General features: G+C 44.2%; 1 protein-coding gene across 2 annotated transcripts in view; it reads right to left on the reverse strand.

The window, feature by feature from the left end:
- Nucleotides 1-14,982, reverse strand: part of braf (B-Raf proto-oncogene, serine/threonine kinase) — a 32,531-nt gene that overhangs the window by 13,343 nt on the left and 4,206 nt on the right. For both annotated transcript variants that reach the window (XM_085437430.1, XM_085437431.1), the window contains exons 2-9: nucleotides 8,040-8,141; nucleotides 7,646-7,933; nucleotides 5,814-5,917; nucleotides 3,269-3,371; nucleotides 3,027-3,175; nucleotides 2,374-2,493; nucleotides 2,107-2,266; nucleotides 318-357 (exon numbers count right to left, since the gene is read on the reverse strand). In XM_085437430.1, the coding sequence (XP_085293556.1) occupies nucleotides 318-357; nucleotides 2,107-2,266; nucleotides 2,374-2,493; nucleotides 3,027-3,175; nucleotides 3,269-3,371; nucleotides 5,814-5,917; nucleotides 7,646-7,933; nucleotides 8,040-8,141 (1,066 nt within the window). The remainder of the gene's footprint in view (nucleotides 1-317; nucleotides 358-2,106; nucleotides 2,267-2,373; nucleotides 2,494-3,026; nucleotides 3,176-3,268; nucleotides 3,372-5,813; nucleotides 5,918-7,645; nucleotides 7,934-8,039; nucleotides 8,142-14,982) is intronic.

Below are 14,982 nucleotides of genomic sequence, written 5' to 3' on the forward strand. Positions count from 1 at the left end.
ACTGCACACCCAGACTACACTGGAAACATTGTTCAACACTGTGCATGTATTGCGATGCTTTGCTGCAGAGCTGCTTTGTTGGAACTTTTGGAAAATTTGTCAAATGTTTTAGTTTCACGTGAGGAGGAGCCGAGCCTGGAGGAGCACTCAGACCGCTCATCCTCGAAAACCCCTGACCTTCAGCTCACGGCTCTGTGACTGGCAAGGCACAGGACTGAACGCGCACACACACACACAGATAAAAAAAATTCAAGAGCACAGAGATGTGAGATGATGGGGAAAAAGTTGAGTGTGAAGTTTCCCTCTTGGATGCTCACCTCCATCTGACCTCGGTAAGCCCTGATCTCGAATCAGGTCCTGAAATAAAGAAAGCAAAACCAACATGAACACGGTGATTTCAGCAGCTGCAGAGGGTGAAAAACACACTTAACATAAATACATGAGGATTTGCTCCGAGTGCAAACTGATGGTATTTACAGAGGGTAAAGTATTGAACACGTCACCCACTTTTGAATTAAATGTGTAAATGACATGATTGTTACCAGATGTTGGTAACAATCCATCCAATCCTCACGTGCACAGAAATCAAAGCACAGGTGTCCAACAATTAAGTTATGTGTAATAATGAGAAACGATTGAACACATGAAGAAAAGACCTGGAACAGCAGCTGAGATCTATCAGTAATTAAAAGTCCTGCCAATTAAAGCAAATTAATGTCAGCTGGTTCATTTACAACTGATGGCCCGTAAAATGTGTCTCATTACCAACCAGTCGCCCAAGAAACATCTCATGGTGGGTAAAAACTGCTCAAGTTTTGCCAAACATACTGATGGTTCCAGTTACAAATAGTACATAACCTTCTCTCTGCCCAACCAATCACAGCAGATGGCCCCGCCCCTCCCTGAGCCTGGTTCTGCCGGAGGTTTCTTCCTGTTAAAAGGGAGTTTTTCCTTCCCACTGTCGCCAAAGTGCTGCTCATAGGGGGTCATATGATTGTTGGGTTTTCTCTGTATGTATTATTGTAGGATCTACCTTACAATATAAAGCGCCTTGAGGCGACTGTTGTTGGGATTTAGCGCTGTAGAAATAAAATTGAATTGAAAGTTGAATACATCTTGATAAAAATCTGCAGCCATCCACCGGCATGAGGAAGATGAAATAAGGGTGGACGTTTCAGCAAGACGACGATCCCCCGAAAACAGCTGAGGAAACTTAATCGGGTTCAGAGAAATGTTAGAATTGTCCAGCCAATCACGTGACCCGATCCCACTGAAACTCCACGGAAAGAACTAAAGACGGGGCCCATGGAGCCCCGAGGATGTGGAGACTGTTGGTGTTAAAGACTGGGTCGAAATCACACCTGAGAAATCGTGCGATTCGTCTCTCTGTACAGAAGCTGTCGTTGTCATCGGCGACAGTTTTTACATTTGTATTAAATAAATTTCAGCGAGCATGTTCAATAATTCTTCCCTGTGTCATTTCTCCTCATTACATATAATATTTGGACATCTATGGTTTGATTTCTTTGCATGTGTGGATTGGATGGGCTGTTGTTCAGGGAAGTAAAATACTGCTAATAAAGAAAGTAAATAATAAAGTGTTATCAAAGTGTTATGGAAGAGTTTGTCCATCAGAGCGGCTCCACCGTCTGTGGACGATCGAGAGCTTCTGTTGTCAACTTAAGGAAGTGTATTAACTGTTATTTTAATGTCAAGAGCACAAAAGAAATAAGAGACTACATCATTCTGGTCATCTGTAACACAACTGTAACACAACTGTAACGTCTGTAACACAAGTGTAACGTCTGTAACACAACTGTAACGTCTGTAACACAACTGTAACACAACTGTAACACGTCTGCAACACGTCTGCAACACGTCTGCAACACATCTGTAACACGTCTGTAACACAACTGTAACGTCTGTAACACAACTGTAACACGTCTGCAACACGTCTGTAACACAACTGTAACACAAGTGTAACGTCTGTAACACGTCTGTAACACGTGCTGGACGTTGACGTGAAACCATAGGGCGCTGTGTGAGGTGATGAAAAACATAGAATGAAAGAAAATTCTCATGTGTCAGCGAGTCCAGCGGACTCACATCGATGTTGACCGGTTCGATGGTGTTGATGTGCACATTGGGGGCAGAGGATGAACGGTCCCGCTGGCCAAACTGGTTGCGGTGGTCCTCCTCGTTGGGCCGGAAACTGGGCGGGATGGGTATGGATTTGGACGGCGACACAGTGGCGTGGCATATTGATCTGGACAGAAAGCCGCTGGTTAGTACTTCAAACTTCAGACTCTAAATGTTCTGCTGAGGAAACAGAAGGAAAACGTCTCCTTTTCGGTATGAGGCTGGAGGACTCACCCAGTGGAGTCGGATGGGGGAAGTGATGGACAGGCCTCAGACACAGGCGTGGTTCCCTCTGAGGAGACCTCCTCCTGGGTGAACGGGTGGTGCTCAAAGAACTTGGACACTAGTAGCAAGCTGCAGAGGACACGCCGAAAACATACGATTCAGGCACAGTTGGAACGTAACCTTAAACAGGCCAAACAAGCACTAACACACATCCTTTCACACTGAGCACACTTGTTTCATTTGCCTACCACAGGAACCAACGGTGAATTTTGGAGCTTACAGTAACTCGTTTTTATGTAGTCATGACATTTCTCTCTTTTTTGTTGCACTTTAAAATCTGAGGCATTTTTTGAACCCATTGAAGCTAAAAGCCTGAATATGTCACTGCTCTTTGTTACCATAAAGATGAATCAGGATCTGTGCAGACGACAGCTTCGTTCTGTTCGCATTTTTACTGCCGGTAGTGTCCTGATCCCTGCTTCCCCGTGGCAGTCGCACATGTACAAAGATACAAGCGTAGCTGCCTGTCAGCGCGTAACTGCAGGTTCTCAGTGTCACGAGCACTGAGAACCAGGTCACTGAGCCGAGCCCGTGGAGCCATAACATCCTTATATCGTCCCAAACTGCTCACAGCAGTGTGCGCCTTCCTGCACTGAACTTACTCGAGCTGGTCGTAGTTGACGCACATGAGAGGAACCTCAGTGCTGCACCGCTGGTGGAACTTGTAGCCACAGGTCTGACAGCGGAAACCCTGGAACAACAACTTTCTGCAGAAGTCACAGAAGGCCAGTGTAAAGAAAGTCTTCCTCACCTGTGGATCAAACAGAGACATACAGACCAGAGTCACCCCGGCTGCACTGAGCACTTCTCACTACGGGACACTTGGTTTTCTGAAAGTACTTACAAAGTTGTGTGTGGTGAGCGGCACGTTTTCCAACACTTCTACATGCAGCTCCTCCCCCGTCAGCCACGAGATGTCTGTGTCCCAGCCAATAGGCTTCTTCTCTCTGAAACAGGAAGTGGGGAGTATCGGAAACTGTCTACACCTCAGCCAGCCGTTGGTTTAGCCACCGCACCAAGAGCGGTGCAAAACTAACCAAGATGGTTTCCAGCATAAAACCCAAACATCCTACTGCTCCACTTTCATACAGCAGGACTCATGATACTGTGCGCACTGTATAACCCTCCCCACAGTGTGGGACGTGCACCGCACTGTTGTACATGACATGAGACTGCCTACATCAAAAATACCCGATGGCCATATGGCGGTCCCAACACATAGGCCTATGAAAACCTTCAGAAGCAATAACCTGACGTCAGCATTTTGTGTATGGTGTTATCGGTGTGTCACATCGTGCTGGAGAAAGTTTGGCCCTCCCATCTTTACGCCGTTGTTTTAGTTTGAGTTAAAGTTTACGGACATTAATTTTGCAGCGATGTGCCATTCCATCCATACATCCATCCACCCACGTATATCCGGGGCGGATCGTGGGGCAGCAGCCTAATCAGAGAAGCCCAGACCTCCCTCTCACCAGCCACCTCCTTCAGCTTATCCAGGGGAACTCCAGCCGAGAGATGTAGCCTCTCCAGAGTCTGCCCTGTTGGGACATGCCTGGAACACCTCAGCCAGGAGGCATCCAGTGAGAGGAGGTTCCCTCCTTTCAAAAACAGCGCGTCAAACAGGCAATATGGCAACGGGGGTGGAGAAGTGGCGATTAGCGATTAGCTTATCCTCTGCACTGCTGCCCATTTCTGATTATTGCACATAACTTCTTTGCATGTGTGGACTGGATGGACTGTGCCGTGAGAACTTCAAGTCAATATATTATATTTACAAATTTATATATTTACAAATATATTTACTTAGAAAATAGTATTTTTTTTTTTTTTTTGACAAGTGGGCCGGAAGAGTCGGCCATGGACCCAGGATGCACTGGACACACTGATGGAGCACATTCAGGTGTGGCCCATGTTGGACACCATCTCCATCTGACAACACTCTGCAGGTACGCTCTGAGGACTGCGCCATCCCTGTGACTGTGAGACACGTGGCCTCACATTATGTGGCTGTAGCTCAGAAGGTGGAGCTTAACCTCTACTATCTTGAAGGTTGGTGGTTTGATGCCTGGCTGCTCCAGTCTGCAGCCAAATATGCTTCCCATCGGAAGTACGACTGTTGGAAGGTGCCCAGGTCTAGCGGCTGTGCCCCTCCACTACTGTGCTTGACAGCTGGTACGAGGTCTTTGTGCCGATATGCTGTATGACGTGGTTTCAGAAGTTTTGTGGTTATCCACATGTAGCTTTAAAAACCTGCGATCGTGTTCTTTTTAGAAAGAAGCTTTCCCTCGCAGCCCCTCCAAACGTGCCACACTTGTTCTAGTTAGACTGTTATGAACGTTAACTTTAAAGTGCTAACTGAGGCCGATAGTCTAAGCCAGCGGTCCCCAACCCGGCGCCGGTCTGTGAGTCGTTTGGTGCCGGGTCGCGAGAGTTGAGGCTTGGGTGTGAAATTTACGGTTTTCAGGGTTTTTATCGTCAACTCCGTTTCCCCGGGTCTTTTCCCGTGTTGTAGTTGTGTCTTATTTTGAAAGAAATAGTTACGCGTTACCATAGCGACCAGAGGGCATTAAGGGGCAGAGAGGAGGACGTTGCTCTCAATGTTGTTGGCGCATTTCAGGAGGACGCTGCGAATAAAGTTACACAACTACACAGTGAATTCGCACTTATTATATTTAAATAAGAGCCCCGTTTTTGTCTCGGTCGTATCATTTTTCTGTCGTATTTATCCACCACACCTTAAAGAAGGTTGGGACCGCTGGTCTAAGCTGTAGTTCTTGGGTTTGTTTTAAAGTGGTGCACATTCAGACCTCGGGGTAAATTCGCTGAGGTGTCCGATCCTGTGGGTCATTGTGCCACACACATCTGAACCAGAGCAGCCAACTACTCAAACTTCTGCTTTCACAGAGGTGCTCACACTCACCACATTTCATGAAGTAGCCGTTAGCTGCTATTTGCTCTCTTAATCATTCAGAAGCAGTAAACAGAGATTCCCAGCTGTTACCAAACTCATTTTCATACTATAGTTCTTATGTCTGCAGATAAAGGCCTGAAGCAAAAAACTGGCTAAACATTAAATTGGAAGTATCCTGACTGCCAGACAGGGAATCTGCACGTGACATCGACATCAGTCCATTCTTATAATATCTGTAACGAGGCAGCAGAGGTAAAATTAACATAATGTCACAGTGAAGTTGACCCTTTAAACACAAACTGTAATAACTTGGTGAATTCAGGTTTTATGCTAAGAATTAAATCACTAGCACAGTCCTCTCATCTGGCAGCTTCTTCACATGTTTCTCAAACATCCTCGCTGGGAGGAGTCAAGACGTGAAGACGCGAGGAGACGCAGTGACACGAAACAGCGACTGATAAGTCTGTGAGACACCTACCCATCCTGTATCCTATAGACTGCACAGCACTCTGGAATGAGTCCTCGCATCATCAAGGCTTTCTTCAGGGAGTCCCTCACAGTCATCCCACAGCGTGCCGGCACCTGAAGGCAGCACAACGACACTCACTGAACTGACACAGAAATGACAGGATGTAACCAGGTTTGGGTTTTACATCTCTCAGCCAGCAGCCACAGGTCATCGTTTCAGGGAAGGCTGGCAGTACAGTAGTATTACATTCAGTCACCTCGCCCGACCTCCGCCGATCGTCAACATTCAGAGAACCAGAACACCGACGATCCAGCTGACGTGCAGGGCTGGGCCTCGCTGGAAGCTTTACTCTGACTTTATGGGTCAGACTAATGCTCTCAGCCTTCGTCTGCATTAAACCACAGCAGACCTGTGAATGCACTTCAACCTGCTAAGACCCGAACTTTTCCACAGCAGCATTTTTAATCTCTCTTTGATATTTGGGCTGATTGGGACCTGATGAACGTAAAAACAAAGAATTACCAGATTTTTTTTCTTTACCCGATTTTTGTTTCTAAGAAAAATCAGAGCCACATATGAAGATATTCGTTTGAAATTTCGACAGAACAGTGGCAGCATAAAGTCCTCGTAAGTGGATATCAGGCCCTTGTAGAACAAAATTGAGTATTTTGGTCTAAATAAACCAAAATGTGATGCCCACACATGTGGACGCAGGTCCTAGGAGGTTAATGACAAACTGAAGTTTTGTGCAGATTTATGCAGAAATCACCACACAAGTCCGTCACAGAGGCTCCGAATTACTCCCAAGCTGAGCCAGACGCTGTCACACAGAACTACGTTTAGCCAGAGACAGAAAAGAGAAGCAGCCGTCCTGTACATGTCTGAGTCGATCTGCGGGACTTTTTTTTTTATAATAAGCAAAGAGTTTGTCTTAGTAATAAATACCAAGTCAGTACGTCTTCTTGGCTATAATCTTTAGTCACATTTTACTTTTCAAAGTTAAGAATGCAATGTTTAAATCAAGCCTGATGTTTCCTCAAATGTGCAACAATAATTCAGAGGAAGAGCCAAGCTGATGTCCATGATGGACACCACCGACCACAGCTGTTACAGCCACGGTGCAGGATGAGCTGCAGGAGTCAGACTGAACAACGTGCATCAATCATTTTCTGTCGGACCCTTTTTGCTGCTTCACGAGTGCATTTCTCTGGTGAGGGATTAAGATGTTGAACAGTAAATGGACTGGTTCTGATACAGCGCTTTTCTACTCCAACCACTTTAGACAACTTGCCTCATTCAGCCATTCACACAAGCACTTTTTTTTCTACACCCACGTGCTTTTTATCCAACAGTCATACTAACTCTGAGATTCAGGGTTAGTATCTGCCCAATGCTCGACTGTCAACTGAATGGAAATACAAATACATAAAGGGACTTATAATATTTATGCCTTAATGTAAAACCACGTTTTATTTTAAACTAGATTTGTATTGCTGTGAGCATCTGACAGCGAGTGAGACCGAGCACTTTGTGCAACCTAAAGTCAAAAAGGCTGCATGCCGTCTTTCATCTCTGAGGTTTTATGACAAAATAATAATCACGTGTTCCTCAGCAACACGTTACATGTTACACTGTATCATCATTAACTCAGCAAAAACTAAGTCAACATGAAAAAGCAGTTTGTGAAAGACCAGATGCAAAGCTCACCAAGAGGATGTATCAACTCTGAACATCTAATATCTGCTGCTGCAAATGAAGCGCTGGCTCTCAGGAGCCTCGTCAATCAGACTTTCGTGCCTTAAAATCCACATAAGCATCCCGAGAGAGTGGCTCTCACTTACCACTGTTCGCTGTTTGTTGGGCAGGAAGACCCTGACAATGGGTTTCTGGGGGGAGCGAGGGTTGGCTCGGCTTGTGTCAGTGGGGGTCTGCAGGACAGCCAAAGTGTTTGGGGCCGAGTGGAAAGCCTGAGGCCCTGCACCAACCCCACAACCTCCTATCTTGACTTCCAGAAGGGCTGGTATAGCAGACTGAGAGCAGGAGAAGTCTGCGCTGTTCCCGATGGCCTCCAGCAGCTGCTGCTCCCTCTGCTGCAGAGCGTCCAGTTTGCTGGTGTACTCCTCATAGGCCTGCCAAAGAAGAACCGTGAGGAACGAACTCGACAGCTTCAACACCTCCGGTGACATTTACGAGGGTCACAGCAAGTTCTGTTCACATAAGCCGAAACGATCTTACCTCTAGATAAATGGAGGGAGGGTTGTGTTCTCCGCCAAACTTGTCCAGGAGAGCCTCCAGATGTTCTTGTGTTAACTTTATCATCTGTTTGATGTTCCAGATCTGCAAGGAAACAGGGTACAACGTAAATACCTGCACGACTAAAAAACACATTATCATACCAGCTTTACCAGGATCAGATAACATGGACACCCCTGGAGATGTACAGATGTAATCAGTAAAAAACAATAAAAAATAAAGTATTTAATTGGTTCTTTCTTTCTACTTTTAGGACCTCTGTGAAGTAGCTGGGGACACTGGGGCTGTAGCTGCTTTACTAACAGGTTGGTGTTCGATCGCTGGGTGTTTGGTGGAGACACCTGTGGCACATTTTTGTCACGGGGGTAGGAAAGAACAACACAAAAGCCAACCCTCCATCACCGGGCTTATCACATGCCGAGAGATGAAACGAGCAAAACCAAATAATTTATGCATCATTTATATTGCTACACTCAGGGGTTAAAGGTGGGCCGGAACCAGCATTAGGTTCATTACTCAAAAAAAGTAATGTTTACACATTACTCATTACTTTTCTTTAAACCAAATGTTACTTAGTTTCTACCAGAGTACACCTGTTACATTACTTTTGTCTTTGTCTGTAAAATGATCTGAAATATTGCATAATTACCAGCTCGCAATATAAATCTGAGACTACAGACTCACACCAACAAAAATCCTTATGCTAACACACACACACACACACACACACACACACACACACACACACCATTTTTCTTTCAGTTTGTTCATGAACTCAAACCAAACACACGCAGTGAAGATGAACACCAGAGCGACCGTTACAGCGATTCTCCTTCACAAACACGAACAGGTTGACATGGATGCTGCGCCGCTGCCTTTGTTACCTGATGAAGTTCAGCACGATGTAGCCGCTTCTGTCCTGGGTGCAGTTTTACTGTTGCACTCTTATTTTTAATTGCTCTAAAGCACTAACGTAGTGACCATATCTACACTTACTTTGACATCGGGCCTGTAGCGGGACAAAAAGCAGCAAGCTCGATGTTTTTCCCTCTTTCTACCCACCCATGTGCAGATAAGCGAGAATTTTGTTAACACAAGTAGCAGCACAATTGTAACTACAATTACTGAAACAGTACTCTGTTACTGATTACTGTAATATCTACAAGTTGTTGTTTGAGGCACTTCAGCGAGTGTTGGAGCGGAGCGAGGATGGAGACAGTAACGTGTAAAACACACAGTAAATACACAAAGTGCTTCAGTGTGTCAGCTAATGCTAATGCTACTGTATTACTCGCATAGAGAGAAGTGAGAGCTAATTCCCCCAAGACAGACAGCACAGGAAAGGAAAAGAGAGCTTAGAGCTAAAGGAAGGACAGCTCAGCCCTACGTTTCTTTCTCACTGTTGTCCCGACTGTATCATTATTCTGTGGACACAAAGTCATCATCTACAATGCAGGCGACAGGAAGCAGAAATTAGCTTTCGCTGAAAGGTAGATGGTCTATGCCAGGGGTGAGCGATCCAGGCCTCGCGGGCCGGTGTCCTGCAGGATCTCACCCTGGGTCAGCACACCAAATGATTAGTTCCTTTCCAGGCCTCTGCAGAACTTACAAGACATGTTAAGGAAGTAATTTAGCCATTTGAATCAGCTGTGTTGGATCAAGGACACATCTAAAACCTGCAGGACACCGGCCCTCGAGGCCTGGAGTTGCCCACCCCTGGTCTACGCCTTAGCGTTGGGTGAGGAGGTCAGTAAGTGAAAGAAAATGTTTAACGATGTGAAGTGCTACACATTTATGCGGCATCATTCATGATTGAAGAACGTGAATAATGGTTTAAAACACCTTATTAGTTTTTGACATTTTCCATTAAACGGTTCTCAAACGTCACTTAATATCCGAGTGTTTCTTGATTTGAGATTAGTCGTTTAGTCTAGAGATGGCACGATACCACTTTTTTATGTCCGATACCGATATCATAAATTTGGATATCTGCCGATACCGATATGAATCCGATATAGTGTTTTTTAATCAACAAAACTGTTTTTTAAATATCTTGCTGCATTTTGTATAAGTTCATACTCAAGTTTAAAACAACAACTACACTAAAGCTATTCTGTTATACCTGTATGCAAAAAAAAAAATTTCATAGTTCAGCAATACTGATCAATCTAATAAACTTAGACCTACACCATCCTCCCTATTCTGATATTTTAAAGAGTACTTAGCATTAGGGCTGCCACAAACGATTATTTTGATAGTCGACTAGTCACCAATTATTTCTGCGATTAGTCGACTAATCAGATCATCATCCATTGGACGTAAAAAGTACAGCTTATTGCACCAGCAGCATCTGCTCTTATATAACTATCATTAGCTTACAGCTTGAAGTGTTTAAGGTATGTGCTAACTAAAAATAAAGACAAGATGATAGTTTATTACATTTTAATGAAATTTGCAGATTGTTTCGGTGAAGTTTAATAAACTCCTTGCTATCTAAACTATAACAGGACACCGGAGTAAATTCTGGAGCATCTCACACTTCTGATAATCAGCTGTCTGCTTGACGTTTATTCAGCTGTGTAAAAACTATAACTTTAATCTCAGCCAAACCGATTTACTCAGGAACAAATAAAATACTGAAAAAAGCCAAACAATAACATTTTGAAGTTATCTAAGTGACTTATATATCATGTTTAACCTGAGTAGCGAAAGACGGCGGTGGGTTTGAAAACGATCTGCCGGGAGTCCGGTGTTCTCACGGCTCTAGTGACCTTGCCCCCGGCTAACTATCGAGCTAGTGGGTAACAGACGTCTCCGAAAACGTCGGAGCGCTTTTGAAAATATGCGGTGTCTTGATAAACTGAGCAGATATTTGAGGTTTACACAGCTACATTCTCGCCTGAAAATATGTTAAACGTTTATTTTGTGACCCAGAAAGAATAATAAGAGTAACATTAAAACTAACTAGCTGCCGCATTGTTGGAAACTAAGCAGGGCCGCGCTATGAATTCTGGGACACAGCTGCTGCTTCTTCTTCTTCGGGGTTTAACGGCAGCTGGCATCCTTGTACATGCAGTGCTGCCATCTTCTGTTTCAGTCCGTTATTACACTCTTAAATCCTACTACTGATTCCTGCGTCCTTTGTGATCTTACAAAGCTTCAAACGACGCGTCGACTATTAAATCAGTCGTCGACGATTTTGATAGTCGACGTAATCGTGACTAGTCGACTAATCGTGGCAGCCCTACTTAGCATATATATTAAGCAACCTAACTAATAGGGTTCCAACTCCCAGCAACAATAAAAATAAAAAAATAAAAAATAGGGAACCACCCCTCACCCTCCACCTCATGATGCTTAATCGACGTAATCAACCTTAATTTGATGCAGTGTGAAAAAAAATCCACAGAAATCAATTATTTTTCAAGAAATATTAAATAGATTCAACATCTTTCTTCAACAAAATTGCAGACTGCACAGATGGTACCTTCCCAAAGGAAAAAGTACTATAGCTTACTAGGGTATATATATTAGACTTAATAGTCACTATATACAGTAATTGACTTCTATTCATTTTGCATCAAATTAAAACTTTGGGTGTCAGATAATTATTTATTAAAAGCTAGACATTTTAAATGAGAATAAGAAAGAAAAGTATGTCTTTGTGCCCCCTTTTCCCTGTTAATGCCCTATCGGCCCCCCTGGCTAAACTTTGCTAGATCCGCCCCTGCACAGTTACCAGCGTCAGCTACGTAGAAAAAGATCCTCGAGTAGAAAGTAATATTAAATACATTCTAACAACAGCTGATCAAGCTTAAACGTGCTGCTGTTGTTTAGCCGCTGGTTTCCTCTTTCTGGTGCAAAGTGGGCCAAAAACAAACAAGAGAGACGGACTCGCGACAGAAAAGCCGATCAGCTGATCGTTAAGCAGTTTCACGATTGAAGTAGCAGCAAGAAGAGGCAGTCGCTTGTTAAGCTTAACGCAGGAATGCTTTACAAACATTCAGAGATGGACTTACACACTTGCTTTACTTCTCTCGGGGATAACTTTGTCGGAGATGAAATGCCGGGTTGCTAGCGAAGCTCCACATGCTATCCAGACCACCGACAGGTCCCGCATGCCACAGCCGCTCTATCACGTGATGCATACTGCTCCGACGTGCTAACGTTCTGAGGTGAGTTACGGCGTGTTGCAAGTTTTGTGAGGTGCTTTCGTGATATTTAATGGATCGGATTACATTTTTTATTTTTCTCCGATATCCGATCCAGTAATTTAGGTCAGTATCGGACCGATACCGATACGTAATATCGGATCGGTCCATCTCTAGTTTAGTCCAGTTTACTTTTCCTCGTTTAGTCGACCAAGTGTCAGGAACAAGGGTGATGTACAGAGCTGCAGAACAAAACAGAGGGACAAAGCTGATGAGGCATACCATGAAGACATGGGAAAGAGTTGAAGCCAGGTTAAGAAGAGAGGTGTCAATCAGTGCGTGGCAGTATGGTTTCATGCACCGAGTGGAAGAGCACTACAGATGTGACGCTTCACCGAGTCTTTATGGATCAGAGAAAGCAGATGATACAGTGCCAAGAGAGGAGCTGTGGTTCTGCATGAAGAAATCAAGAGTGGCAGAGAAGTATGTGAGGGTGGTGCAGGATGGGCGTAAGGATGGTGAGATTACATCAGGGATCTGCTCTGAGCCCACTCTGGTGTGCAGTGCTAATGGGCAGAGTGACAGGTGAGGCCAGAGAAGCACCTGTTTGCAGACGACACTCATCTGTAGTGAGAGTAGAAATCAAATATCCTATGAGGTGGAGGAATGCTCTGGAGAGAAGAGATGAAAATCAATAGAAGCATAAGTATAAATACGAGTCGGGCAGGTGGGACAGTGCAGACGCAAGGAGTAGAGACAGTGATGGTAGAAGAGCTTCAGTAGCTGGGACCATCGAAAGAAGTGAACAGTGCACATGAGGGGTGAAGAAAAGAGTGCAGGCAGAGTGGAGGTGAGTGCAGGGGTGAAGCGTCAAAGTAGGATAGCAGCAAGAGGGAAGCAGACGGTTATAAGATGGTAATGAGACTTGCTATATGCATGGCTGGGTGTTGTTTGTGGCTGAGCTGCAGAGCAGGGATGGAGCAGTGGGTTCCGGCTGTGGTGAAGGAGAGGCTGACGCCACAACAGCCAATTATGCCTCCCCTACTGAAGTAGGACAGGGAACCTGGAGGACAGACAGCTGAGCAGAGCACAAAGCAGAGGGCTGACTCAAGTGAGTGCTAGGAAGTGACTTCACAAGTCACTTCCTTCTTCAATGACCTGTACCAACACAGAGCCGAGCAGCTACCTGAACGCTGCTCCAACAGAGGTCGATTATCTTGTTAATAATTTCACCTCCTCACTACGTACGACTCTGGATACTGTAGCTCCTGTGAAAACTAAGGTCTCTAATCAGAAGTACCTGACTCCGTGGTATAATTCTCAAACACGTACCCTAAAGCAGATGACTCGTAATCTGGAGAGGAAATGGCGTGTCACAAATCTAGAGGATCATCATTTAGCCTGGAGAAATAGTTTGTTGCTTTATAAGAAAGCCCTCCGCAAAGCCAGAACATCTTACTATTCATCACTGATTGAAGAAAATAAGAACAACCCCAGGTTTCTCTTCAGCTCTGTAGCCAGGCTGACAAACAGTCAGAGCTCTGTTGAGCCAACCATCCCTTTAACGTTAACTAGTAATGACTTCATGAACTTCTTCACTAATAACATTTTTATCATTAGAGGAAAAATTACCAGTAATCATCCCACAGATGTAATATTATCTACAGCTACTCTTAGTACCATTGATGTTAAGTTAGACTCTTTTTCTCCAATTGATCTTTCTGAGTTAACTTCAATAATTACTTCCTCCAAACCATCAACGTGTCTTTTAGACCCCATTCCTACAAAATGCTCAAAGAAGTCCTGCCATTAATTAATGCTTCGATCTTAAATACGATCAACCTATCTCTAATGATCAGCTATGTACCACAGGCCTTCAAGCTGGCTGTAGTTAAACCTTTACTCAAAAAGCATCTCTAGACCCAGCAGTCTTAGCTAATTATAGGCCAATCTCCAACCTTCCTTTCATATCAAACATCCTTGAAAGAGTAGTTGTCAAACAGCTAACAGATCATCTGCAGAGGCTTATTTGAAGAGTTTCAGTCAGGTTTCAGAGCTCATCACAGCACAGAAACAGCTTTAGTGAAGGTTACAAATGATCTTCTTATGGCCTCTGACAGTGGACTCATCTCTGTGCTTGTCCTGCTAGACCTCAGTGCAGCGTTCGATACTGTCGACCATAATATCCTATTAGAGCGATTAGAACATGCTGTAGGTATTACAGGTACTGTGCTGCAGTGGTTTGTATCATATCTATCTAATAGACTCCAGTTTGTGCATGTAAATGGAGAGTCCTCTTCACACACTGAGGTTAATTATGGAGTTCCACAGGGTTCAGTGCTAGGACCAATTCTGTTTACATTATACATGCTTCCCTTAGGCAGCATCATTAGAAGACATAGCATACATTTACACTGCTGTTCTGTCATTGCCTGTTCGTAGCTAGTACTAGCAAAATAAATGCAGTTATTTTGTTTATAGCGGTAATCAGTTCAAGTATTAGTATAACACTAAGTCTATTTTTATGTTTGTGAAGTAGGGGCTGGCGATATATCGAACTTACTCGATGTATCGCTAGTTTTTCCATGGCTGAAATCGCTTTATCATAAGCTGTTTGCAAAATGCGGTAATTTGACAAACATGCTGTAAAACTATTGTCGCTAAAAGGCAGCAGCGCCACAAATGTCTTCCACCAGCTGAAAAGTCATTACCTGCAAAATGAATGTTTACAACTCTGCATGTGACCGTCTCTCTACGCACCAAAGAACAAGTTA

Source organism: Copadichromis virginalis, linkage group LG17, assembly GCF_057382275.1.
Source record: "Copadichromis virginalis isolate Kocher_CV1m ecotype Utaka linkage group LG17, C_Virginalis_male_GT1.1, whole genome shotgun sequence".
Classification (NCBI taxonomy): domain Eukaryota; kingdom Metazoa; phylum Chordata; class Actinopteri; order Cichliformes; family Cichlidae; genus Copadichromis; species Copadichromis virginalis.